General features: G+C 48.8%; 1 protein-coding gene across 23 annotated transcripts in view; it reads left to right on the top strand.

The window, feature by feature from the left end:
- RALGPS1 (Ral GEF with PH domain and SH3 binding motif 1) overlaps positions 1–27,502 on the top strand; it is a 283,690-nt gene that overhangs the window by 210,857 nt on the left and 45,331 nt on the right. For all 23 annotated transcript variants that reach the window (XR_004350480.1, XR_004350479.1, XM_032635811.1 and 20 more), the window contains 2 exons: positions 22,772–22,909; positions 25,247–25,340. Coding sequence is in view for 21 of the 23 variants with exons in the window: in XM_032635811.1 (XP_032491702.1) it covers positions 22,772–22,909; positions 25,247–25,340 (232 nt within the window). In the remaining 2 variants the exon portion in view is untranslated. The remainder of the gene's footprint in view (positions 1–22,771; positions 22,910–25,246; positions 25,341–27,502) is intronic.

Genomic DNA, 27,502 nt, shown 5'->3' with positions numbered 1-27,502 from the left:
GAGTCCCCTGGGGTCTTCCACCAACAGAACTGTCCACCAGAACCACGCGGTGGCCTGCGGTCGGCTTGTACGGAGGAGTGTGTTTATGTGAGGGACACACCTAGATCCCGCGAGTGCTCATTTCACAACCGTGGGATTACGGGCAGTTATTTTTCTCCTCATGCTCTTCTCTGTTTTCTAGGATGAACATAAATTCCCTTTAATCAGAAAAGAAAGGTTCTTTTAAACCTTAAAAAAAAAAAAAAAAAAAGGTAGTGTAGATAGGGAGACATTAAAGATACCCAAATGAGCATGGAGTCAGCCTGGGAGTCCATGCTGGCGGAGGTGGAGGGAGGCGAAGGAGAGTGGAGAATGGGTACAGGCAGCTGAGGGCAGAGCAGGAAGCCCAGTCGTTCACTTAGGAGACGACAGGGTACCCCCAGGGAGGGACTAGCTGGGGGGTGGGGGGTAGGCAGCCTTTGGGGAAAACCAGCCACCAAAGGGAATAAGAGAGTCACCTAGGCGGGGCCGCTCTGAGGTTGGAAGTTGGGCACCGGGAGGGATGGCCGTTCCGCGGGGCTGGGTGGTTGCCCCCCCACAGCACTGGGCAGCCTGCGCAGCGGCTGGGAGCCGCTCCCGCGATGCGTGAGAGCTGGGGCTTGGCCAGCCTGCACCTGCCAGGCCAAGGAGGGGCGCTGGGGGCTGAGGCCCTGAGTGAGACCGGGGTTCAGGTGCTCCGCTCTACAGTAGGACGTAAACTCTGACCGGAAGAAAGAGGAAAGGGGAGAACTCAAGCTTGAGGTTTTTGTCCCAAACTGAAATTCCTACTGATTCAACCTTCAAGTATTCTTTAAGTTTTAGAGATCCTGCAGCCTGCAGCAACGCAAAGCTGCCTCCCTGCCTGGCCGTCTCATTTGCCTGACTCACAAGCCGCCCTTGGGGCTTTCCAGCTCTGGCGCCCTCCGTGCCAGCCAACAGTCTGCCTGCTGCCAGAGAAACATGTGTGACCTCCTGCTAGTGGGTCCCAGACTTTGGATTTCATGGGCAAAAAGAAAGTTTGGAGACTCTCACAAGGCTGCCAACTTTATTTTTAAATGGCGAGTAAAGAGAATATAAACTATCATCATTGTTTCCCCGAGGAAGAACATTTTAATACCAACAATGCAAGCAGGCCATAATCTCAGAATAAAGGATATTTCTTCCCAAGGAAGAATAATGTCAGCCTTTTGCTGACACGGGTTTTTAAAGTTTTCTTTTCTTTCTTTCTTTTTTTGGAGTGTATTCTTTCGTTAAAACGTGTTGAATATAGAAAATTACAACATAAATTTTCTTGCATGTTTTTACCTTATATGTAAATGTGTCTTTGGTAGGAATTTGTCATTTTGTAGTATGTATTCAACAGCCCATTCCAGGACTTGGCGTTTTTCACAGCTGTTTGTGAAAATGGGAGCAGCATTCACATAGGTCTGTTGGTGAAAATGGGAGTAGCACTCTAAAATGCTGGTTGCTCTGTCTGGAACATTCTGGGAGAACATAGGGCTCATGCCTTTTCACCTGCCTTCTCCCCACTGCTGCGAAGTATATCAGGGTGGCAGGCCAGGTTTCGGGCTAGCCAAGGCTGCGGCTCTCCTGCCCAGCAGTGGCAAAAGCCCAAGGCTGAGCGTCAGAGGCCTGGTCACCTCTTGAGGAGCAGGGGGTGCCTCCAGGAGGGGCTCAGGGGCCAGCAAGGCCACTGTCCTTACAGACCGGCCTGACGTGCAGGTGTGTGGGAAGCCTCTGTCTCGGGCGCCCAGAGTAGGGATAGAGTGCCCGATTGACGACCGTGCAGCAAGTTCACGGGCGAGTGCCACCCTCCACTGCGAGTGCCTGTGAGATGGACCAGGCCACCGAGGGCCTGGGATCCCAGGCGGAGTGGTCCCACCCAACTGCGTGGGTGAAGGCCAGTGGGGCAGAGACTCACGGGCGACGGGAGGGGCGGCTGCAGCAGGAGGGAAGCAGGAAACCGTCCCGGCAGGTCGAGTGAGGTCAGCAGGCCGGCGCGGCTCCGTCCGCAGGGAGGGCTCCAAGCTCTGTGCCCCTGGCTGTAAATAAGACCCTGGAGTCACTGCGGGCTCACGGGCATTTCGTGTGCCCCACGCGATGGTTAACCAATTAAATAACTGGGAGGAGGAGGGACACGAAGTTTCCTGGTATTTGGGGAGGAAACCCCAACGTGGGGGGCTTGTTGACTATTTATATTTACATATATGTGTAACAAATATATATATTTATTGCTACTTTGGTGAGAAACTTAAATCTGACAGTAAATATCAATGATTAGAATAGAGTGTTATCTTACTTAAAGATGAATTATACATTCTTTTAAAAAATGCACTTGCCATGCACAACCTTGCAAGACTGCTGTAAATTCTCTTAAGTACTCCAAACCCCACCAGTTCTAGCACTTATGTTTCCATATTTTTGTCATGTAGCTCATTTTAATTTTCTTAGCTATTTCCCTGTTGTTTGACATTAGAATGTTTCCAATTTTTGTTGTTTTGTTTTGTTTTGCCTTTAACCACCGTAGATGTCCCTGCAGTGAATACCTTTGTGTGTACAATGTTTTCCCTTCTTTTAAAATTATTTCCTCAGAATAAGTTCCTAAGAGTGGCATTACTTAGTCAAAGGATATCAATATTTTTCTGGCTTTGGGATCCCTCACGCTTTCCAAAAAGGTGGTACCAACTTATCCTGCTGCCAACAATGTATGGGTTTTCCCATTTCACCACAGCCTTGCTAGCTTTCGGCATTGGTCTTATTTTAAATTTAATGATGTAATGGATTTTAAATGGCCGCTTTTATTTATTAATTAAAATTTCTCTGTCCACTCCGTTTCTCTGCTCAGAGCCCCTATACTTTTTCTCCACGTTCTCCTGCCACGACTTGATTGCTGTCGACCCCTAGACATGAAGCCCGAATGAATGAATGAATGAATGACCGTTTGGGGCTGGACACTCTTCCTTGTTTCTATGGGAACTACCTCAATAGATTTTAAGGGAAGGACAGTGGAAAGATGTTTAAGCTATAAATAGACTTGGTGACACCTCTTATTTGGTCAAGGTGGTCCCAGTAATGAATGTAGACTCTGTGCTTCTGGGAGTATATTTATGTCTCATTTGAATTCCAGAAGACATCAGAGTTAAAACGTTAGTGCATGATGTGTAATTTAAGTCAGAGATGAAAGAGTCCCCGTCATAAACAACCCCTTCTTTCTAGGCGTCCCGTAATTAGCAAAGCAGAGGTCTCCAAGTAGGGGCTGGACTCCCCGATGGAGCCTGTGTGAAGGAAGCTTGAAGGCCAGCCCCTGTGCTGTGGCCTCACCCTCTCCTCCTGGCCCCTGGAGAGTCGGCCTCAAGAGCAATGAAGGACAGGACAGCCTGCAACTAGCCCCAGACCCCTCCTGGGGCCTCGGCTCTGCAGTCATCTTTGTTGCAGGCTGAAGCCCTGGGCCCTCCACCCCATCCCTCCAGGCCACCTCCTTGTCTCCTCGGTGCCCCGTGTTCCCACAACTACGTGGGCTGGAGGCTTACCCCTCAGGCCCGAAGACCAATGCTGCCTCTCTGGCTCTGACCCCTGGCCAGCCCCCTCTAACAGTGCTTTTGACCCATCCGGTAGCCACTGCACCTAACCTAGCCTCAGGTCCCGGGACCCCACCCCAGAGCACCCACTGCTGGCAGCCTCATGCACAGTAAGTGAGGGGATACCTGGGCTCTGAGCTCCCCAGAGTGTGGACGTGCACTACTTTTGGGCCTCCTGATTTTAGATGGCATGGAGATTACCTCTCTTTCTTTGCTAGGTAAGTATCTCTCTTAAGGGGATTAGCACAATAAATTCGTGGTTTCACTCAAAAACTGTTAGGTTAAAAAATATATCGTAACCCAGCAATTCCACTCCTGGGTATATACCCAAAAGAATTGAAGACAGGTATTCACACAAAAACGTATATGTGAACGTTCATAGCAGCACTATCACAGTAGCCAGAGGGTGGAAACAACCTAGATGACCACCAACAGATGAACAGATGAGCAAAATATGGCATATGCATACAATGGAATATTATTCAGCCATAAAAAGGAATGAAATACTGATACATGCTCCAACACGGTGACCCTTGAGAATGCTATGCTAAGGGAAAGAACCAGGCACAAAAGACCCCATCTTGTATGATTCCATGTGTATGAAATGTCCAGAGTGGCAAATCCATAGAGACCGAAAGTAGATGAGTGGTTGCTTAGATTGAAAAGAGGGGGGAGTGTAAGTCAGTACAGGATTTCCTTTTGGAGTGATTGATGAAAATGTTCTGGAACAAGATAACGGTGGTGGTTGCACAGCATCATGACAGTACTAAATGTCACTAATAATAAATTTTGTGTTATGTTTATTTATCACAATAAAAAATTTATACTGGGGCTTCCCTGGTGGCGCAGTGGTTGAGAGTCCGCCTGCCGATGCAGGGGACACGGGTTCGTGCCCCGGTCCGGGAAGATCCCACGTGCCGCGGAGTGGCTGGGCCCGTGAGCCATGGCCGCTGAGCCTGCGCGTCCAGAGCCTGTGCTCCGCAACGGGAGAGGCCACAACAGTGAGAGGCCCGCGTACCGCCAAAAAAAAAAAGAAAAAAATTTATACTGTAGGTGCTACGTTGGTAAAAATCATGAAGATGACATGTAAATAAGTGAAGTTAAAAGAATGTTACCGTAAATAAAGCAAACCAAGAGCCAAGAGCTGTATACAGGTCCTCACCCTCCAGGGAGGTCTCTTTTATCACTGAGATATGCTTGCGGTGGGGAAGACCAGCTTTACCCTCAGTGTCTGCGCAAGGACAGCCGCTCTGTCTGGTGCCAAGTAAAGCGCTTTGTCTGATCTCACTGCAGCCTCACGGTGGCCTCCCAAGGAGGTACATTTATTCTCCCCATTGTACAGAGCTGGCCAACGGCCGAGCCAGGCAGGCACGCCGACCCACCAGGCCCTGTGGCGACCTGCATCTTCTCACCTGGGGTTCCTTGGAAGCAGCCTACTGGTGACACCCACTACCCTTAGTTTTCAACAACGGGCTAGTTATTCTCCTAAACTCATTTATCAACTATAGAGGTCCTCCCCCTGATGCCTTCCCGGGGGTGAGTGACCCCCGGGACAAGCCCTCCAGCTTTCTGCTTCAGGTTAGGAAGGGCTGCAGGTCACAACGGTGCACGGAGGATCAGCTAAGTCGTTTTGCTCTCAGGCAGCCTTCTGGTTCCACCTTTGCTCTGAGCAGCGGCTCTTAGACTAGAGGAGGAACCCTGGGAGGTGGTGGGCTCTCTGTAGATGATCTGGAACCTCTGATGCTATTCTTGGCGTAATCCGTTTAATGAGATTTGGGGCCCGGCTCTGCCTCTCACCAGGCATGCGACCTCAGACCAGTCGCCTAACCTCTCTGATCCCTAATTTCCTCACCTAGAAAGTGTGTGTAATGGCATTTACTCTGAGGACTGTACTTCTCCTTTGTTGTTCTTATCATTAGTTTCAGTTAAATAGTTTATTTTGTGCAGTTACTTGTTTACTATCTGATCCTCCTCTAGGTGGTCAACTCCACAGAAGCAGAGGAGATGCTATTGGTTGTGTTCCTTGCAGTATCCCTAGCATCTAGTGTAGCATCTCGATAACTGTTGGTTGAATTAAAGAATAAACGAATGCCTGAAAGCGCTCAACGCAACGCTTGGCACATAGTAAATGCTAATAGACGTTAGCAGTCATTAGTGTTGTAACTATCATTATTATTATTCCAGGTGATGTAGTAAATGCTTTCATACAGTAGCTCTGATTCTTGAAACAAGGTTGGAATATGTTCCTCTTGCAAAAATGGAAATTGAGACTCAGATAAACTAAAAAACTTGCCCAAGTCCCATAGAACTGCTGCCCATGAAGCCCATAACCTGCCACTGCCCTAAATTCCTCGTCAGTAGCTGCAAAATCCTGAGTCATTTTGTACAAACTGGGAACAGTGTATGTGATGTAAAATTATACCTGTTTGAGCACACACGTCAGAAACAAAGCACATTTTGTGGGAGGCAGTACAGTACTCAGAAGTTACGGCTACTCAGAAGGTGAGCAGCCTTCCCAGGGCGCTACCCGCCAAGTGCAGAAGAGCTCCCCAACCGTGGGCCACCAACCTGGGGCTCTCTCTGCCACCCAAGTAGTGGCCGGCTCCCCACTGGACCTGGGGTCTCTGTGGAAGAGAAGCATCTGTTCAGTGCTTGGTCGTCAGGCCCAGGAGGGCAGGCAGGGAGCACGTCTGGTTTTTCTCACTGTGGTTCCCCCAGAGCCCAGTGCAGAGTTGGTGGAAACAGTGCTCAGCAACTGTTTTGTGAATGAAAAATGAATGCATGCCTGATTGAATGAATGATGGAACAAATGAACAGAAGAATGAACCACCCTGCTGTGGTTACATTATCTCATGTAATGCTCAGGGTGGATGGATGTATAAGGTGGGAATGAATGAGATCAGGTCCAGGTGACCAGGCTACTTACCCAGGGTCACCCAGTGGAATGGGTGTTCAGACCTGGGTCTCCCTGCTCCGTGCGCCGCCCTGAAGACTAGAGAGGGTTCCCATTCCCCAGACAAGAGTGTCCCTCACAGCTCTGTGATGGAAGCCAGAGGAGAGGCAGGAGCAAGGGACGAGATATTCTCAAGGTGGTCCCATCCTTGTTCAGCCCTTGCTGTGGATGTAACAGGACGTGGGGGGCTAGAGGAGGGAGAAGGCAGTGTGGGGCTTGGAAGATGCAAACTGGGTCCTCCCTTCTCGGTAGACTGGGCCTGCCACAGACAGTTACTTCTAGTGATGTCATCACATCACCTCAGCCTTTACTGGGCAGTGACCTTCAGGGGGATACACATACCTCACCTGACTCATCCCACCTCCGCTTGAGGGAGGTACCACTAACGCCTGTCCCCTGCTACAGAGGCCAAAACTTGGGGTCAGAGGAGCTGAGGAACTTTTCTAAGGCCACTGAGAGCGTCAGTAGCAGAGTTGGCCCTCCCCCCAGGCTGCCTGGTTCCAGAGCCCACACCCTATATGGCACCCTGGGACTGCCTTCCCAGGCTAGCCTCCAGAGGACCACTTAATCCCTGGAGCCTGGGCCCAGGCACCATTTGGAGTGTGTTGGAGGGCCACAAATCACCCTGCCTGAGCTCTGGGTAATCCACTTAGAACTAAGTCCTGTTCTGGCCTGGAGATGTTTCCATTCCCCAGAAGGACATCTCCCCCTCTGAGGACAGGGCCTATGACTCAGCCCTCCAGGCCTGGGGTAAGGATCTCGGAGGGTAGGGACCACAGGACTCAGCTCGTGGCATGAAACAAAACGGGGGGTCCCTACAGTCCTCCTGTTGAACAGAGCACAGGTTGGGACCAGCCAAACCTAGATTCCAATCATGGCTTCTCCAACTACTGGCCAGGAGACCTTTGGAAAGTCACCCTACCTTTCTGAGTCTCAGTTTCCCCATCTGGATGACGGGGGTAATGATGCTTTCCTGGGAGCCCAGTTGGTAGATGAACTGAGGAGATGGTCTAAGGCCCAGAGCACAAAGTCTGGTTCAGGGTCACCCCACAAATGCTGGTGTCCCCACCCCACCTTGGCAGGCTTCATGCATTCACGTGCTGTCCTGCAGGGCCAGGACGAGGAAGGGCGAGTATCAGAGCCGGCCTCCAACGTGAGGCCTGCGGGGCGTTCTTGGCCCGGCCACGCACTCGCTGTGTGGTCTGGGACAACTTAGCGTCTCAGAGGCTTCCTTCCTCTTCTGTAAAATGAGGGCTCCATGAGATTATGCAGGGCCACTTAGCCCAGGGCCACACTCGGCGTGACCACGCTCTGGTTGCTCCCAGCATTCGCTTGCCCGAGGCTCATGTCTCCCACCCCACGCTCTGAGTCAGCTGTCTTGTCCCAGGAGCCTATTTGAGCTCCCCGACCCCCGGGTCCCTGTGCACCAGAGGGTCTTGCTGAGAGTAAGATCCAGGCCAGATTACTGTCAGGAAACCCTGGTGGAAGGAGAGGAGCAGACCTTCGCCCAGAGCCGGGGCCACTGCCACCCAGGAAACAGGACATTTGCAAAATATTCTTCCTTCGCCATTGCCCTGAGGCAGACTTTTTACTTTAGCTGAGATGAGCTTTTTCAGCCTCCAAATAGATCTTCTTACTGGTGTCCCCAGGCTACCTCATCCCCCCACCCCCAGCCCCCTCTCAGCGCCCCCCCACCCCCGCCACCTCCAGGCAAGCGCAGGCTCCTGCTTCCTGGGTGCTGGGTGCTCCTGGATTTGGCAGGAAGCATTCTACTCACGCCTACTCTGGACTTGACGGAGTTGCCTCTCCCTGTGCTGTTGCAGCCATGACTGAGTGGCCTCTGCCCTCGGCCCCGCAGAAAAGCCAGCTTTCTCAGAGTTCGCCTGCATCCTTCACATCTGACACAGTGACACAAGCCGCTGAGCGCTTGCTTTCTACTGCGGCATGTGCAGGAGGGGTTTCTGGGCTTCACAGACTGCTGACGAGGGAGTGTGGTTTAGAGCACATGTGATCTGTTAATACTGCATCCAGAAGTCGACGTCTTCTGCTGCCCTTAGGCTGCGATGGTGAAACATTCCCATAAACTTATGGAAAAAATGTGCATTGACCAAATTTTATGGCATCCAAAATCATATGTCCTCTCTTTGGGTCTTTATACTTAAGTACCATAATCACTAGGGGAAAATATTTTTCTTCTTAAAAAATGAAAGCAATTGACAAATCACCAGATGTCCTAACATTTCATGAATAATCAGTACCTCCTGCTTTGAGAAACTCCTCCTCCCACGGGGAAACACTTGCACAGACAGTTACCGTATGTCATCACAGTCATTCTGGTGGCAGGTCAGGTTCAATTAGACCCAAGCAAAAGGGGCCCCTACAACTCACTTGGAGGGTCAAGGTCACTTCCATGGGTTTTTCTTTGTTTTGGGGAGTTTTATTTTTGTTTTGGGGTGGGTTTTGGGTTTTTGGCTTTTGCTTTTTTGAAAGACTTTTTTTTTTTATTCAAACGTTTATCCAGGGTGTGTCTAGGGATGGATCTCTTTCCCGGGACCTGGGACACGCTCCTTGGGTAGATGCCCTTCCCTGGGTCAGCTCTCTGTTCTCAGGCCCCCACATCCCATATATTCTTTCTTCCCTTGCCCTTTTCCTCGGCATTTGACCTCGCCAAATTGCTCCCCCATATCATTGATGTGAGTATCCAAAATACCCATTTTGCTCCTTGCTGCCTCCGATGTTAGTTTTTAAAATTCCTCTGTCATATTTTTAGTTTCTTTTTCTTCTTTTCTTATGTCATGCATCTGTCTTTCTAGCTTATCCTCTTGCAGTTTCACCTCTGACAGTTCTCTCCTATCCCAGAAGCCTTGTCTTCTTGTGCTGTGTTGAAGAGAAAAGGTGTCCTGAAACCTTCTTCCGGATGCTGGAATAGACCGAGGACATGTGCTCTCATTCTCAGCCCCTTCTGCATGCAGTTCAGCCCCTGTTATTTGGCAGTATTTTTCCATGTGCCCCTTACTGGATTTTCTTTCTTCTGGATGCGTCCTTGACCAAGGTGAAATCTATTCATCTTTGGGGCTTATCAGTAGGCATTTGGTTTTCCCTCTGGACATGCTTTAGTTCTTTTCTGGGGGTAGCCATCTGCAAATGGATGTGAGAAGGTGGAGGGGAAAGTCCTAGAGCCCCTCAGATCAGCCCCTGCTGGGCAGTGTACTGGTCATTGACCCAAGTTTTCATGTTTTTATATCGCTGGTTCTCTGAGTCTGGGGACAGGCCCTGGGAGGCACACATTTGACAAGGTCTACATTTGCTCAACTTCTGTCCTCTACATCTGCCCGTAGTCTATTCAGTTTCTTCCTAGGTTCCAGCAATAAAGCCGTCCATCAGTCTTAGCTAAGGGGGTGGTTTTCTTCTTTTTTTCTATTCACAAAAGTTTTAGTGATAAGTCAGGGGAGGCTCTATGAGGGGCTGTCTGGTCTCTTCTGGAAGGTTTTCAGAAGCAGGTATGTACCCCATCACCTCTTAAAGTTGTTGGTGTTTTTTTTTTTTTTGCAAGTCACTTCATTGAGTGCCTGCTTTATCTAGATACTACGCCAGCCCCTCTCCTGTGCGTTAGGTCCTGAGTCTTCACCTCAGCCCTGTGAGAAGCTACTGTCTCCATTTCCCAGAGGAAGAAAGCAGTTGAAGAACTCACCTGGGATCACACTGAACAAATAAGTGACAATGCCAGGATTTGAACACAGATGCCTCGAGTTTCAGTATCACTCCTCCCTGTATTGAGCTATAAGTAACACACATAACATAGTCCATAAGAGTGTTGGCCCTAGGCCAAAGACCTGGGCTCAAATCCTACCTCTGCCATGTCTTTGCTGAGTGACCTTGGGCAGGTTACTTAGCATCTCTGGAATTGAGTGGAGAGACTGAGGCAGGGGCCTGCCCATCTCTGTATCATACACCACTGGTTCCTCTGGGGTCGCTCATGGGCACCTGAGGATAATTCCCCAAAGTAAGTATGCACTAGAGTATTATTTTTTAGCAGTTCTGTGCCCTAAGTTACTTGTGTAACTAATGCCTCTGTTGAATGCATCTGCCGGCTAGTACACCTCATGAGGTCAGGGACCGTGCCTGTCTATACCCCTGTGTCCAGAATGTGGGAAGCACTTAGTAAATATTTGTAGCACTAATGCCCTTTCACATCACCTAGTGGGCTGGTCCCTGAGCACATCACCCTGTGCCCTTGTAGCTTCCTCTCCCCACAGGGACCTGCCGCCTTCCATCTAGCTCCCCACAACTTCTGATTGGTCAGTAGACATGCTCTCCTGCCACTTCGGCCTCTCTCTTCCCTGCAAACCACCCTCCGATGGTATAGCCAGGAATGAAGGTCCTAGTAAGGGCAGTGTTGGCCCCAAAGCCTGCTGGAACGGCAGTGTGCTATGAAGAAGGGGAGGAGCCAGGACTGAGGAAAGTTGGTGCTGGAGAACCGACCAGAGTAGAGGTCTAGGTCTCAAGGAGGTGACCAGGAGCCCAGAGTCATGGGGGTCAGGTGTTTTGAATCATTTCCCTAGGGCGTTCAGTCTAGTGGGCCGGGGCGGGGGGAGGGGCAGGTAGCACAAAGAGAGTAGGTGTGGGTGGGCCTTCCAGTCTGACGCATGATTCCAGCCAGTGACAGCCCGGCTCCCCTCCACCCTCCCATCCCGCCCAACAGACAATCCCAGACTAGCAACAGCATGACTACTTCCAGCGCCCCCTGCTGGTGGGGGCGTGTGCTTCTCCTGCCCTGGTGAGATGGGCCCACAGGCTCCGTGGGAGTAGCGCCCCCTACAGACCGAGACTATGGCCTAGGGCTGGAAAAGGCTGGGCTGGCCCTGGGCCAGCTGGATCTGGCTGGGCCAGGGAGGGTCTCCAGTGTGACCTGCAGCAGGGCAGAGCCCACAGAGATGGCCCCCACGGTAGGGCCACAGGAGCCCCTGTTCTCTGAAAGCGGTTTCCCGGGACAGTCCTGTGGGACTCCCATCCTCTCATCTACATCAAGAAAGGCAGGGAGAGATCAAAACACCTGAGCCTGAAAACCACAAATAAATTAGTAGTCGGATGCCTTCTTTCTTCCCAAGGGGCCCAGGGAGAGTCTTTCAGTATTTCATTTCAGCAAAATCAGAAAAGAATTTGCTTTCAGACAGTGAAAATCAGTTTAGATCTAGCTAACCCTCCACAAATCTGTTGCTTGTTTCCCAGAGAATGCAGGGATTGGTGATTGAGGTTTAGAATGTCGTGTTTTGTTACACAGTTTCCATTGAGCAGTGAATAAATCTGACAGTTTTGCCTTTGCCTCCATTATTTTTTCGTTAAAGACTAGGTGAAGTGTGGTCACAGATACGTGAGCGCATTTGGGGAAGTGGAAAATACTGTGGTGATTGAAGCAGCCGTCCGTGAGCTCATTCTCTGGCTGGAATCCTGGTGGCCTCGGACGTCCAGGGAGCCCTTCTGTGCACAGTAGCGAATCCTTGAGCCAGGGTTGGAAAGACAAGCTGGAGAGTGTTTTCCTTGGCACGTGGGCAGCCTCGGTTCTACCCAACATGAGGCAGGTTTCCGAAGCTTTCACTGGGGGAATCATCTTGCGTTTCCTTTTGGTGACGTTAGCTCCTCTGGAAGCCCTTCATAGCACTGAGAAATATGGGTATTTAGCTTGGAGACACCAGAACACAGGGCTGACCCTGTTAGGGTGGCTGTGGAGTGGGGTGCTTGGCAGCCACGGCCACTCTTATCCACTGAGCAGTGGGATTTCGGTGGCCAGAATAAAGAGTCATATATGTGCAGATAAAGACTCAGCGTCCCGTTTGGTCGTCCCCTACCCTGTGCTGGGCCCTTGAGAATGCAGAGGCGGAAAAGGTGCAGACCTGGCCCTCAAAGAGTGTGTGATAGATACTGTAATCGAGGGGAGGGCGTGGGCTCTGAGAGCCCAGGAGCAGCCCGCTAACAGCCAGAAAAGGAGGCCGAGTGGGCATGGGGTGGACAGAGCTCTGCCAAGCTCAGAGGCACGAAGCGGAGGGCCGGTCCAGGGAGCCAGCCACACGGGGCCCGCACCCAGCTGGAGCATCACATGAGAGGAGGGCGGGAGGAAAGCCCAGAGATGAAGGCGGCGAGGGATGGAACCCAGGAGCTGTGAACACCTGCAGAGGGAGAGTTGTTGGGTAATTTTAAATTGAGGAAGGGTACGATCTGATTGGGTTTGAGAAATCACAGGGCGGAATGGGTTAGAGGTGGAGACCAAAGGTGATAATGAAGTGTGAACAATGGCCTGGAGACAGATCACAGGTAGTCGGTAGAGGTTTGTGGCCTTTACATCAAAAACTAAAGACCGGGTTTTCAACAGGAGCTGAGAATGCTCGGAAAATCATTTGCGTCAACTATTACGTCCCTTCTCCCTGCCAAAAAAGTGTTTGCTTTTTTGAAGAAAGAAGGAGAGATAGAGATCTTGCTCTTTTCTATTTCTAAAAGTAGTACATATTCAAAGCTAAAGGCTGAAAAAATATAAAATTGTATAAAACAAAAAATAACCCTAAACTATCCCTGAAGATGGTTGCTGTTAACAGATTGGGCAATATATTCTCTCTCTCTCTCTCTTTCGTGTGTGTGTGTGTGTGTGTGTGTGTGTGTGTGTGTGTGTGTGTATATCAATATAGGGGTGCGTGTGTGTGTGTATCAATATAGGTGTTTCTGTGTGTGTATTTCAATATAGGGTGTGTGTATCAACATAGGGGTGTGTGTGTATATATGTGTGTACAGTCATACCAGATTTGTTCACTTAAAAACACATCATGTTGGATCTAGAGACTGTCAAACAGAGTGAAGTAAGTCAGAAAGGGAAAAACAAATATTGTATATTAACACATATAGGTGGAACCTAGAAAAATGGTACAGATGAACCGGTTTGCAGAGCAGAAACTGAGACACAGATGTAGAGAACAAACGTATGGACACCAAGGTGGGAAAGCAGTGGGGGGGTGGGGATAGGGGTGTGATGAATTGGGAGATTGGGATTGACATGTATACACCGATGTGTATAAAATTGATGAATAATAAGAACCTGCTAGGGCTTCCCTGGTGGCGCAGTGGTTGAGAGTCCGCCTGCCGATGCAGGGGACACGGGTTCGTGCCCCAGTCCGGGAAGATCCCACATGCCACGGAGCGGCTGGGCCCGTGAGCCATGGCCGCTGAGCCTGCGCATCCGGAGCCTGTGCACCGCAACGGGAGAGGCCACAACGGTGAGAGGCCCGCGTACCGCAAAAAAAAACCCAAAAACCTGCTGTATTAAAAACAAAATATGTATACATATATATATATATATAATTCAAGTCAAAAAAAAAACATCATGTTGCCAATAAACACATGAAAGGATGCTTAACATCACTAATCATTAGAGAAATGCAAATCAAACCTACAGTGAGGTATCAGCTCACACCAGTCAGAATGGCCATCATCAAAAAAATCTACAAACAATAAACGCTGGAGAGGGTGTGGAGAAAAGGGAACCGTCTTGCACTGTTGGTGGGAATGTAAATTGATACAGCCACTATGGAGAACAGTATGGAGGTTGCTTAAGAAACTAAAAATAGAACTACCATATGACCCAGCAATCCCACTCCTGGGCGTATACCCTGTGAAAACCATAATTCAAAAAGAGTCATGTACTACAGTGTTCACTGCAGCTCTATTTACAGTAGCCAGGACATGGAAGCAACCTAGTGTCCACCAGCAGATGAATGGATAAAGAAGATGTGGCACATATACACAATGGAGTATTACTCAGCCATAAAAAGAAACAAAACTGAGTTATTTGTAGTGAGGTAGATGGACGTAGAGTCTGTCATACAGAGTGAAGTAAGTCAGAAAAAGAAAAACAAATACCATATGCTAACACATATATATGGAATCAAAAAAAAAAAAAAAAAGGTTCTGACGAACCTAGGAGCAGGACAGGAATAAAATGCAGACACAGAGAATGGACTTGAGGAGATGGGGAGGGGGAAGGGTAAGCTGGAACGAAGTGGGAGAATAGCATTGACATATATACACTACCAAATGTAAAACAGAAAGCTAGTGGGAAGCAGCCGCATAGCACAGGGAGATCAGCTCGGTGCTTTGTGACCACCTAGAGGGGTGGGATAGGGAGGGTAGGAGAGAGACGCAAGAGGGAGGGGATATGGGGATATATGTATACATATAGCTGATTCACTTTGTTATACAGCAGAAACTAACACACCATTGTAAAGCAATTATGCTCCAATAAAGAAGTCAAAAAAAATTTTTTAATAAAAAAAGGAATGCTAGTGATTTAGGTATATTTACTTTGAACTTAACTCTGTTATTTAGTTGTAATAGTTTTCCAGTTGATTATCCTAGATTACTTAATTATATAATTAATATGGTGACTAATTATGTAACCTGGAAATAATGACAATGTTACATGTGTCTTTAATGTTTATACCACATTTCTTTGTCTTAGCTCATAGATTTGTGCATCTAGAATAGTGTTAAATTATAGCAGAATGGCAAGTATTCTTGACTTGTTCCTCTCAATAGGAATTCAACGTTAAGAAGATTGTGTTAGTGTTTCTACCATGCATCCTTTGTCATATTAAGGAAGTCTGTTCCTAGCTTAGTGCTTTATCAGGAATAGATGCTAAAGTTATCAGTGACTTTTCAGCATCTCTCAAGATCATTTGTTGAAATACCATTGCAATCCTGTAGTACACATGTTTGCTTCAAGATACTGCTAATTTGATTTGCTGTTTTTATTATTTTAGAACACTGGTGAGTTTTATTTGCTAACGTTTTATTTGGATCTTTATTTCTCAATGATATTGGTCTCTTTTTTATGCCATGTCCGTCAGGTTTTGATATAATGGTTATGCTCGAGTCATAAAAAGAACTGCACATATTTCCGACTTTTCCTGTGCTCTGGAACAGTTTAAGTAATATTCGGTTTTTCTTTTACAGTTTAATGGATGGGTCCATAAAACCATTTGGATAATGTACTTTTTAATCATGGTATCTTTCTTAATATTGTTAATATTTCCTCTTTATTTGGTGAGTTGAAGGTTTTGCCCCTTCTTGAGACAATTTTGGGAAGATAGATTTTCCTAGTAAGCACACATTTCATCTACATTTTCAAATATGTTGGCATAAAAATTGCACCTACCACTATTTTAACTTCTCCTCCATATTTGAAATCATATCCCTTCTCTCAACCCTAACAATGCACATCTGTGTTCTTACCTTTTGTTTTTTCCTCCATCATACATACCAAAGATTGTCTACTTTATTGACTTTTTCAGAGAACCAACTTTCAGTTTTATTTATCACTCTACAGTGATAAATATTTCTGATTTTATATTTTTAATGCTTTCTCCTACTTTCTTTTGTTCTTTTTAGTTCTCTATAATGAACACTAAGTTCATTTCTTTTTTATCTTTCTGAATTATTAATATAAGCATTTGAGACTATGAATTTTTCTCTGAGCAGAGTTATGTGATTTTGATTGCATCCTATATGTAGATAGTTTGTGATTTTAATTCCTTCTTTCATCTCTGAATTTTTTGGAGTGTTTTTTTCCTTTCCCAAATGGTTCGTTTTTAAAATTTGTTTTTACCCCCGGGGCAGGGGATGGAATGAAATTGCTTCAGACCTACCAAAACCACATGGGTTACAAGTATGGGAGGTATGGTTTCCCCCAAAGGAAAAGTGAAGGCTGTTTCCAAAAGAATTGGGAATAAATTAAAAAAAAAAAAAAAAGAATTGGGAATAGATGTTAGGCAGACAAAAAGTACCAGGTTCTTCTCTACTGCCAATAGAATTGTTGAAGGATTAAATTAGGTAGTACGTGTAATTTACTTAGCACAGTGTCTGGCACAAAACAAGCCGAATAATAATCACCAGATTAATGCCCTCTCCTTATGCCCTTTCTTACTGCTGGTCAGAATACCAGCACATGCTACACCATCCCACAGCTCTTAGGAGAACCTTTGCAAACAGTAGGACATCCCATTGCCCCTGTAGATTACCAGGTAATCCCCAGGGCAGAGGGGGGAAATCTGTGGTTGTGTCCTCATTTGACCTCGGGGAGCCAGAGGAGATTCTCTGTGGGCTGCAAGGCTTTGTTCAGTACCTTTGTAAGTCACCGGCCCCAACACCAAGAAAAACAGGAGGCCATGTGCTCCTCTAAGAAACATGGCCTCTGACCACCTGAGGTGTGACTGCCTGGCCCCGCCCCCTTTCTGCAGACCTGGGAAATGTTTGTCTCAGTGTCAGCCAGCTTCCAACACATTTCACTTGAGGAATAATATTCTTTAGATGAGGATTTGTTCTGAAGTCCGTGTTTTACACAACTGATACTAATTAACGGGCACTAATTAACACTCAGTCTTCTGCCTCAGACAGGGAGCGTGAGCCACCCACTGAGATCTCCTTCTGCAGTCGATGGCATCGCTTTGCACTCTCATAAAAAAAAACAAAACAAGACCAAAAACAAAACCTTAATGAGCTGCTGCTCTGTTATTCCATTTGGAATTTATCAAGAAAACGTTTATGTGATCAAACCACACAAGTATAGTTCCAGGTGCCAGCACTCCTGATTTCTGAAGTTTGAAAATGATCTTTTCAAAGCAGAGCAGGAGAACATGGGGAAAAAATCTTTCATCTCAAACTTTAAAAGAAAGAGAGAAAGAAAATGGAAAGCATAAGATGGAAATGTGGCATATTTTTATGCTGTGGAAGGTTTTTTCCCCTCAACACAGCAGAATTTTCCTTATTAAATAGATAGCTGTGTGAGAAAAACCAAAACCAGACTTGGGATGGAAGTGAGACGGGTGACGATGGGAGAAACAAGAGAGCAGTGAGTTTCTGGGCTGGCGGTGAAGCCCGGTGCCAGCCGCGGGCTTTGGCTCTGGGAGACTGGGAGCGCCCAGCTTCACGCAGGCTCTGCACCACGGAGCCTGTGTCCCTCAGCTTAAGAGAAGGGTCTGTTCAGGAGAGCACCTCCTTTGTCAGCCTGACACTCCCTCCTCAGGGCCAGGGTGTCTTGTGGACACCCCTGGCGGGGGGCCTGGATTCACCATCAGGAAGAAGGTTTGGCCACATGACCCTGGGCTTGGGACCAACCCAGCTGGGGAGGCATCCACAGCAGAGCCAGCGGAAGGCTGCTCATCCCCGGCCCCGGGGCTCTCTGCCTCACCACGGCAGGCTGGTTGGCACCCCCGTTGTAGCCACAGCAGTGTCACCGGGCCCTGTGTGGGGTGTGGCAGAAGGGGACAGAACATATTCTGGGTAGCTGTCCATCTCACAGGAGGTTGAGTCTGCAGGCAGGCAAGCCACAGAGTGGATGCCGGCTGCCAGCCGTGTCCTCGGGTGGGTGGCAGGCCACGGGAGGGGTCCTCGCAGCCCCAGCTCTGACTCTGGCACCCTTGTCCCTGTGCCAGCCAGGACTGCCAGCCCCCAGCTTTCAGCACTGCTCTCTGTCCCAAATCTTTGGGGTCAGGCGGGCATGAATTCAAATCCTGATTCCCCCACTTGTAGGTTGTACGGTCTTAGATGTGTCACTTTTGCTCTGTAAGCTTCCATTCCCTAATCTGTCAAATGAAGAAATGAGAGCACCTAGTGTGCTGTGCTGCGCCAGTTGCGGTGAGATGCTGTGGTACAAGCAAGGCCAGCCTCTCCTGTCGCGGACAGGCTGTTAGTATTACGGTTGTTTCCTCCAATGCGTCTGCACCTCCCAGTCCAGCTCCAGCCCCTGGCACTGCTCAGCCTCATGGCCGCCAGGGCCAGTAGCTGGTCCAGTTACTGTCCGTCTTGACAAGGCCAACAGCACGGTGTCTTTTGCCGCAGTAACGCTGTGTAAAAGGAAGGGAGCTGAGACATCCCAGCTGTGCTGTCTCACTCCAGATGGAAGTTCCCAGAGCTGGTCGTCTGAGGTAGGTGGCCGCACGTGGTCAGCATCTGGGCGCCATCCACAGTTATGGCAAACCCGGCTGGGTGCGTCTCTCCCACGGGCGTCCGGCTCCAGTTCCAAGTGGGGCCTCGCCATGGAGCCAGGCTCGGGGTCAGCTCAGCTTCACGGGCACCTCAGTGGTCCAGGCCCTGGGCCGGGAGACTTCACAATCAACATCATTATCCCCAGTCACAGTCAAGGAAACACAGGCCCCGGGAGGCAAAAAGGCTTGCCTGAGGCCACCCAGCTGGTAGGCGGCAGAGCCAGTGTTCCAGGTCTCCTGGCTCCAAGCCCCACGCTCTCCCACTTCCACCACAGCTGTGTGTCACGGGGCAGAGCTGGCAGGGCCCCCAGGCCATGGTGGGCCCGCTGACGATGGGACCTGGGACAGATGTGTCACGATGGGTGCCAGGGAGGCCACGGGGAGGAGGTGAACGGTGCAGCCACCATGTAGTCGTCAGCCCTCCTGGAGAATGTTGACCCCAAGGGGGTGTCAAGCAGGGAGAGCCATGGCCTGGATGCCTGTGGGGTCAGCTGTGCCCCATCCTGCCTCACCAGCTGCCAGGCTCCAGGGGATCTAGCTGGGGTCAAAGAAGGACTTGACAGTATGGCAGCCTGGACTGACCTGTGTTCAGATCTTGCCTCTGCCACTTCCCAGCTGTGTGACCTCAGACAAGCGATGCAGCGCTCTCAGCTTCAGCTTCTTTCTCCGTAAAGTAGAGATAAAACCTCCCTGATAACAGCATGGTTATGGCAAATCAACAAACAGGGCAAAGCTCTTAGTTTAGGACCTGGAACACAGTAAGTGCTCAGTCTTATTATAATCATCACTTGACTCCCCGTGTCTCTTTCTTCAGCTCTGAAATGAGGGTAATGATGTACTTTGTAAGGTTATTTTGTGGCCTAAAGTATGCCTTCATTCATACCTTCCTTCTTTCAACTAATGTTCTCCAAGCAGCTCCTGTGTGCTCTGTTCCAGCCGCTGGGGTTGAGCTTGTGGAACAGGACGCTTCCTCCTCAGAGGGGTTTTAATAAAGTCTGATGGGGGAATCAGACAGTAGATACGTGAACGAGGCCAGTCAGTATCTAATGGTGGCTGTGGTGAGTGCTGTGTGTCAGGCTTCGCGCTGCTCTGGCCAAGTACAAGTGGGAGGTGGCTATTCTAATGATTTCATCATGGTTTAGGCTTTTAAATATTTCCAGCTACAGGCTAATGACAATACTGGGAAGATTTCTCTGGATTTGTGCAGTATTACCTGTAGATTTGCTGCTTTGGGAGTGACAGGCTGTTCATATGGGAATTCTGTCCGGGTGTCGCTGAGGCTTGGGGTCTGCCCCGGCCGCCAGGGCCAGGAGGCCTCCTTTGGGAGGTCCCCTCCGTCCTCACATGTGGTGGCCCTGGCCTGGACTCTCAGGTCAGGGGAACAGATAGGTGTTTTGTGGAGAAGGGTGATGAACACTCTACAGTGGGGTTTGCTCTTATGAAGTAGTGAGCTCCCCATGCCCCAAGGGGACAGGCAGAAGCCGGGGTGGAAATGGTGTTCGGCCCCTTCAAAGGCGAGCTTCTCCTGGCCTCTGTTTGCAGAGCCAGGACCTGAGAGGATGCAGAGGGGCCAGCCGTGGTCCTCACAGGGCAGAAAAGGGTGAGCCTTCCATGCCAGGGGTGTTATTTGAGAAAAGGCAACTGATTCCTCGTGTGTTTTTCATGTCCGGTGAGTGGGTCGGAACAGGCACTGGAGCCAGACAGACCTGGGTTCAAATCCAACACACTCGCTGTGAGGCCTCAGGCTCATTTCTTAATCTCCCTGAACTTTAGTTTTCTCCTTAACCTCCCCATGGAGTCGATGGGAGGACCACAGGAGAGGAGAGGAGGAGGTTCCCGTCTTGTAGCAAATCCCAGGAAGCGTCAGTTCTCTCCCATTTCCCATATCCTGCTCCTTGGTGACCCTGCTCCCGGGCTGAGGTTCACTCTGCTGCTCAGAGCCAGCTGCGTTCGGGTCTGCACAACGTTGGCCTCTGGAACAAAACTGCCTCGTGTCCCTTATCCCCTCACCTCATGCTCAGCACTAGGGGGTACTTTTTGTTGTGGTTGAAGCGTTAATGGGATTTTCGGGATTGCCATTGCTGAATCCTTGGGGAGGTAGCTGAGTTACATTTTTAAGAGGGGAGAGGAAAAACAAGGTCGAGAAGTAATAAATCTGTGGACTTAAATGTCCCAAACTTGGAGCTTCTATACAAGGGAAATGACTTCTAATTTTTAAAATTTTGGAAACATGGTGCCACTAAAAAGAAGGGAAGTGGAAATGATTCCTATGAGAAGTGCTAGCATATGTTTCTGTGATTAACAGTTTCCCGTAAAAATGTGTAGCTATTTTAAAAGCGGACGAATGACTCATGGTATCCAGCACCAGCAGTCCACTGCGATGGCAGGAAGCATGTACTCTGCGGAGGCAGGCTTGGGTTCAGCTCCCATCCCCATCATTTACCGGCTATGTGACCTGGAACGAGTTAAACATCCTCTGTGCATTTCCTTTTCCTCCTCTGTAAAATGGGTTTTATAAGAACAAATAACATAATGAATGCGTAAGTCAGTGCAGTGTTTGTCCAGCCATGCAGAAAACCTACAACTTTAATATTAAGTACCTGGTTAATTACATTTGTTATCATTCTTAGTAGTTTAATAGTAAACTTTTAAGGCTATAAATTTTCCTCTGATTACCACTTTGGTCTGATCCCATACATTTTGATATGTAGTGTTCTTATTGTCATTATCTTTGAATAGATTTCTTATTTTAGATTTTTTTGTTTTTTATTTGACCTGAGAGTTGCTTATGAGTGTGTGTGTGTGTGTTTAACAAATGGTTAGAATTTTTTCTATATTTATTGTTAAATCCTAGATGTACTGTAAGGTCAAAGAGAGCAGATAACGTGACATTTACTTTTTGGAGCTTATTGAGCATTTTTGTATAGACTAGCATATAATCAGTGTTTGTAAGCATTCCATGAGTATTTAAAAAGGATTATATTTTTATTTATATAACACCAAGCTTGTTAATTTTGTTACTTAAATACTACATTTATATATGGACACATACATATGTATATCTGTAGATGCATGTGTATATTTTGTATGTACATACATATGTGCACACACACACACACACACACACACACAAATTCTCGAAGAGACATACCAAAGGCTCCCTCCATGTTTGTGGCTTTCTTGAATCCACTTTTCATTTTTGGCACTTTTTTGCTTTGTATATTTTGGTGCAATGTTGCTTTATGCATAGAAGTTAGTTATCATTAGATCTTCTCAATCCACTGTGCCTTTCATTAATATCAATCACTCCTCTTTGCCTTGTTCAATGTTTTCTGCCTTAAATTCTACTTTACATCACTACTCCTGCTCAACTCCACCAATATTAACGGTGTAGCGGCAGTACTCATGGGGGGCTGCTGGAAGGATATGTCACCCGTTGTCCATGCACATCTCCAGAGAGACTAAAGTGCGACCCTGCAGCAAGCCAGTCAGCTGGGCCACACCACACAGCCAGTCCTGTTTTCTCATCCCTGGCCAGGTGGCTTGTCCCGAATTCCCCCTGGGGTGATGCCATGAGACCATGCTGAGGCTCCGCGCTGGCCCATCACAGCAATGTTTTCATATCACACGTTATTTTCTTATTAAGCACCCTCGGGAGAATTCTCTGTCTAGCCTTAATTCTTTGTACCAAGGACGGTTGCTTTTTCGATTTCTTCTTTTGTTCTTTAATTTATGATTTGGGGTGTGTGTATGTGTATCTGTGGACGGATAGATAAACAAGTAGACACACAGCTAAGTGAATAAATGAAAAACTGAATTCAGACAGTGTTCTCCTGGATATGACAACTTAGACCTATTAAACTGCAGTGGTTGGTAAAAAACACAAGCATTCATTCATCCCTTTCGTGTCCTGTTATTTTCCAGTTGGGTTACAGGTAATAACCCTTGTTGCTGCAGAGTGTATGAACTAGAAATGCTAGAATCTTGCCAGCATTCATTTTGGTGGTTGCTCAGATGTTTGATTTAAAGTTGAGCAGTCTGTGCGAAGAGTTAGTAGTCAGGACTGGAATTGAAGTCCAAATCATACCACATTTTTCCATGTCACCCTATACCTTCTAGCACAGCAGTTCTGTTTTGTGCCATTTTGTTCTGATTTATGGTGAACACCTACCATCATTAAATATCTTCCTTAATTTTAGGCATCTATCTTCTGGATTTAATCTACATTGATTCTGCATATCCTGCCTCAGGCAGCATCATGGAAAACGAACAAAGATCCAATCAGATGAACAATATTCTCCGAATAATTGCGGATTTACAAGTTTCCTGCAGCTACGGTTAGTACCCCTGGTTGTTGGAACTGTGAAATCTTACATCACTGAAATTTGGGTCCCGCACCTTATCAGTGAGAAAGCTCTAGAAACCAGGTAGCCTCCACAAAGCTCTTCACTTTGATATCTTGAGTATCAAACACGTTCTGGATCCTTTATAAGCATGTTTGATCTTCAGAGACTATGCAAACTAGATGTTACCATCTCTGTATCACAGATGAGGAGACTGAGGCTGAAGACAGTGTAGTCACTTGTCTAAGGTCACACGTCCAGTGAGTGGCAGAGCCCAGGTCCTTCATTCATGAAGAGCTTTGTGGGCACCTCCTGGGTGGCTCTCCTCCAAGCAGATTCAGGTACTTGGGCTCCTCTATCTCGTGGCTCTGCCATGTCCCATGGCCCCGAGTCCTCCACTGACCTCTACATCCAGCTGGAAGATGCAGAAGGAGAGAGAATCATACCAGAGTATGGACCAGACTTGCACGCGGTGCTCATCACTTCTGCCGAGGGAGGCCAGGAATGCAACGTAGCTGCGGGCCTAGAGGGAACAGGGAAATGACTTGGTCAACAACTGGCCAGGCTCTGCCACACGTGACCAGATCCAAAGGGTGACTGTGATGGTGGGCATCTGAGATGGTTGGAGGAGGTGTTGCTGGCAATGCTGATGGGCCGTCCACGTGGATGGTGGGGGATGGGGCTTGACTGGGAGCCAGGTGCCCCGGCCCTCCAGGAATGGGCCTGAGTGACCAGGGCGTCAGGCGGCAGAAGTCAGCAGAGAAGTGGGGGAGGGTGGCCGAGCTGCAGGAGTGTGCCTCCTTGGAGCAGGTTTTCACAGGATGGGGGAGAGTAAAAGTCTGGAAGCAGCAAAGCGGGACAAGGAAGAGAGCAACACCACCTCCAGTACGTAGGGTGGGAGAAACCAACAGCCTCCATGTGGTAAGGCCACTGCAGGGGGGCCCACACAAGCCAAAGGTCCGCTCATGAGTGCCGCCCCTACAAGCGCCCGCACTTCCAGACCAGCTCTTCTTCTGCCCAGAGGAACAGGGAGGGGACTGTGTTCCCAGTGCCCTTTCCACTCAAGGACCTCGACACTGGTCCTGCTGGCCAGCAGAGCAATTACATACACAGCTTTGGGGTCAGACAGATGTGGGTTCACGTCTTGGCTCCGCCTCCTGAAAAGTCACTTTGTCCTAAGTCTGAACTTTTCTCATAGTAAAGATGGGGACATGACTGTGCAGAGCCCTTAGCCCACCCCAGCATTTCATTAGAGCTCAGGAAATGCTCACTCTTACTACCATTATGTTCCCCTGCCCCTTCCCCATCGTCAGCTCCGTGAAGCAGGGGTCATTATCCCCATTTCAGAGACGAGAACACCGAGGCCCTAGAGAAAGAGAATGACCTGCTGAGAGTCTCACAGTTACGAGGCAGAGCCATCAGGGGCTCCTCGCGGCACCCGGATGCACCCGCCCACCCCCCGGGAAAGCGAGGGCCCTTTCCCACCCTTTCTCCACTCCTCTCCACAGCGTCCTCCACTGCCTCAACCTCTCTCCTTAACTGGTCTGTCCCACCCTGTGGGGAACGAATGGCAGAGCGCATCACGGAGGGCTTACGGCCCCCTCAGAAAGAGTGCAGTGACTGTGACGGTCTGGGGAGGGCACCTGACGTCAGTCACCCCGGGACAGAGAGACAGGGCAGTGTGGCCGAGGCCGCAGGTGACCTGGGGTCAAAACTTCTCAGCAGTGTGACATGGCAAGTCGCCACGGCTTCCTCCTGTGTGCAGTTGACATCTTACTGCCCGAAATGAGGCAGGTGCAAAGGCTGAGGCAGATGGCTTCTAGAGATCACTGGGTGCAGAGCCTGGCACAGAAGAGGCGCTCAAGCGTCTAGGCCCTTCCCTTTCCTCTCAGGGTGCAGCAGCTCCAGCTCGTGGGCCAGACTCTCAGGCTGTGCCAGGATCTGGGTTGGGCCTGCACACCAGGCTGGATGGCGTCCGTTCCTTCTTGCATTCTTGTCACACGGGGCTGGGCAAGCATGAGAGGCTTGGCCAGTTACTCCAGTGGAGACCTGTTTTAGGGCACACACACCTCGCTGGAGGCCATCTTTGCCCCAAGACCCATCCTTCCCCAGCCAAGGAACTGTGGTGACCTCAGGGTGTGGTGTCTGTGGCCCTGCCATCTGGGGGGCACTTCCTGAGGGACCCCTCTGGGCCCAGCACAGGCCCGGCCTAAGGGATCATAAGCAACTGTTGAAAGACTGAATATATGTCTCAGTCCCTAAGGAGCTTCTCATGGGGGGCCTGGGGATGGGGAGAGACTGAAGCCCCTGGGTTTTGTCCTCCTCCTCCAGACCACCTCACAACCCTGCCCCACGTGCAGAAGTACCTGAAGTCCGTGCGCTACATTGAAGAGCTCCAGAAGTTTGTGGAAGACGACAACTACAAGTGAGTGCCCCCAGCCCCCTGCAGGGCTAATGGAAGGTCACTGCGGCTGCACCGGCACCTCCCCCCAAGCACGTGTGCATAAGGTGACCTCTGACCCCACGGAGCCCACAGCAGGGCTGCTGAGTGTCTCCTCCCACCCGCCCCAGCCCCACAGGCGCCACCGGGCCGAGGAGGGTGTTCTGTCAAGTTCTCAGCGTGGCTTTCTCTAGTGGGCAGCGTGAATGAATTTGGGCTCCACAGCTGTGTGTGGTGCAGGCTTAGTGCTCCAGGTCAGGAGTGCCTGCCCCCACTCAGCGCTGAGCGGAAGGACAGCTTTCTAGCCACATCTCCAGGCTGCCAAACAGAGCTCTCCGAGGGCCTGTTTCATGCACGAGGCAGCTCCCTGGGGCCCCAGCTTGCTGCTGGACTCTTGCCATCTGGCGCTGGCTGAGGCCCCGTCTCCATCCCATGCAGCCCGTGTGGAATAGGCCCAGTTCCCATGAAGACCCCTGTGGGCCCTTTGGCCTCATCTTCCACTCGCCTGCTCTGGCTTTCAGTTCTTTCTTCTTTTGTGGCAGCTGGGAATTTATCCAACATTTCTATGTATTTAGAGGCAGAAGGAAGATTTTTCACGTTGCGTCTGTCTGCCGTATTGATTGGATGTCTTCTTGGCTCACTTTGAGCTTGAGGTCAGCTAAGAGCCTCAGGACTTTTCATATGGCCTGATATACGATGGAGGCAAGTCTCAGCCGTCTTGTAACTGATCATTTTCCCCCCTAAACGTCAACTTTACATGTATTCTTTTAAATCTCATCTTACTGGTTGCTTCCAGTAAACCATGCATGATCCCTTTGAATCCTGCTATCCAATATATTTTTAAATCTCTTCCGGTTTTGTGTCTAAACATTTGATCAGCTTGATGATTTGGTCTTCATTAAAGTCACTGGAAACTGTAGAGAGCTGTGGCCACTAGAGACACCCCAGGTTACCCCTTTTCACTCACCAAGACCTTGGGAATGGCTGTTCAAGGTTTTTCACCTGCCACCTCTGCAGGAGTGGATCTCAGCCCTGGCTGTGGATCAGAGACACCTAGGAAGCCTTCTAGCCATCCAGGTGTGTGTGTTGGGGGTGGGGGGGCAGGGTCTGGAAATTTGTATTTTTTCAAAGCTCCCCACATGGTTCTAATGATTGGCTATCTTTAGGAACATAAACATAATGTCTTCAGTTGGTATTGTACAATATATTGTTAAAATAGAATATAATACATTTTGATCTGTTACATAATCATAACAGCAATAAATAAAGGCCAGAGATTACCATTAAAATTACGTTTGCCACAAATTGCTCATTTTTACTTACAAAGCATTTGCTGTTCCTGAAAAGGGTACCCCGGAGTGGGAAATCATTCCCGCTTAGGATCGGGGGTAATATTTTCCATTCATGTGCCAATAATGCGGTTAAGGAGACAGTAGTTTTTCATTTACACTAATATCCTTTAAGGCGAAAAATGGTCTCTAAATACTTCTGGCCGTGAGATAATCCTTGGACAAGCTGCAGGTTGTGAGTAATAATGCCTTCTGTTCTGAAGCACATTGAACACCCCCAGCACCTAATGCCTGGATTTCACAAAGGCCCTTTGTTGTGGTCCAAGTGGACAAACCCAGGGAGGAAGGCTGCGTTCTCGCCCCGTGCCCAGACCACTGAGGGGATCCCTTCCCAGAAGACCCTGGCTCTGAGTGACACGGGACGCACAGGACTTGTGACTCTGCTTGAGCATCCCACACTCCCTGGCCCAACTCACCTTCCCGAGACTTGGTCCCCACCCCAGAGGACGCAGGCTTAGCTCTTACCTTAATGACGTTGCCCCGACCTGCTTTGGAGACGTTGGGCCAAGGAGCCCAACCAGTGCTTTGTTTTCCTCAGCCTTTAGTCTATTTTATTTTATTTAAGAAAAATTACCCAAATTCCTACCACTTAGAAAGCCTGACTGTTGGCATCAAGTGAACATTATTTTGGACATTTTTCTATGCATAAAAGTACATATATATATATATATATATATATAGAGAGAGAGAGAGAGAGAGAGAGAAGGATGGATAGGTGGATGGGTACAAGCATAGAATTTATTAAAATTGGATTGTACCACACTTGCTATTTTTAATTAAAAGTATTTACTTTAATTT

This window comes from Phocoena sinus, chromosome 6 (assembly GCF_008692025.1).
Source record: "Phocoena sinus isolate mPhoSin1 chromosome 6, mPhoSin1.pri, whole genome shotgun sequence".
NCBI classification, from domain to species: domain Eukaryota; kingdom Metazoa; phylum Chordata; class Mammalia; order Artiodactyla; family Phocoenidae; genus Phocoena; species Phocoena sinus.
Note: the sequence above shows the minus strand (reverse complement) of the source record. Positions and strands in the feature narration are given on the sequence as shown.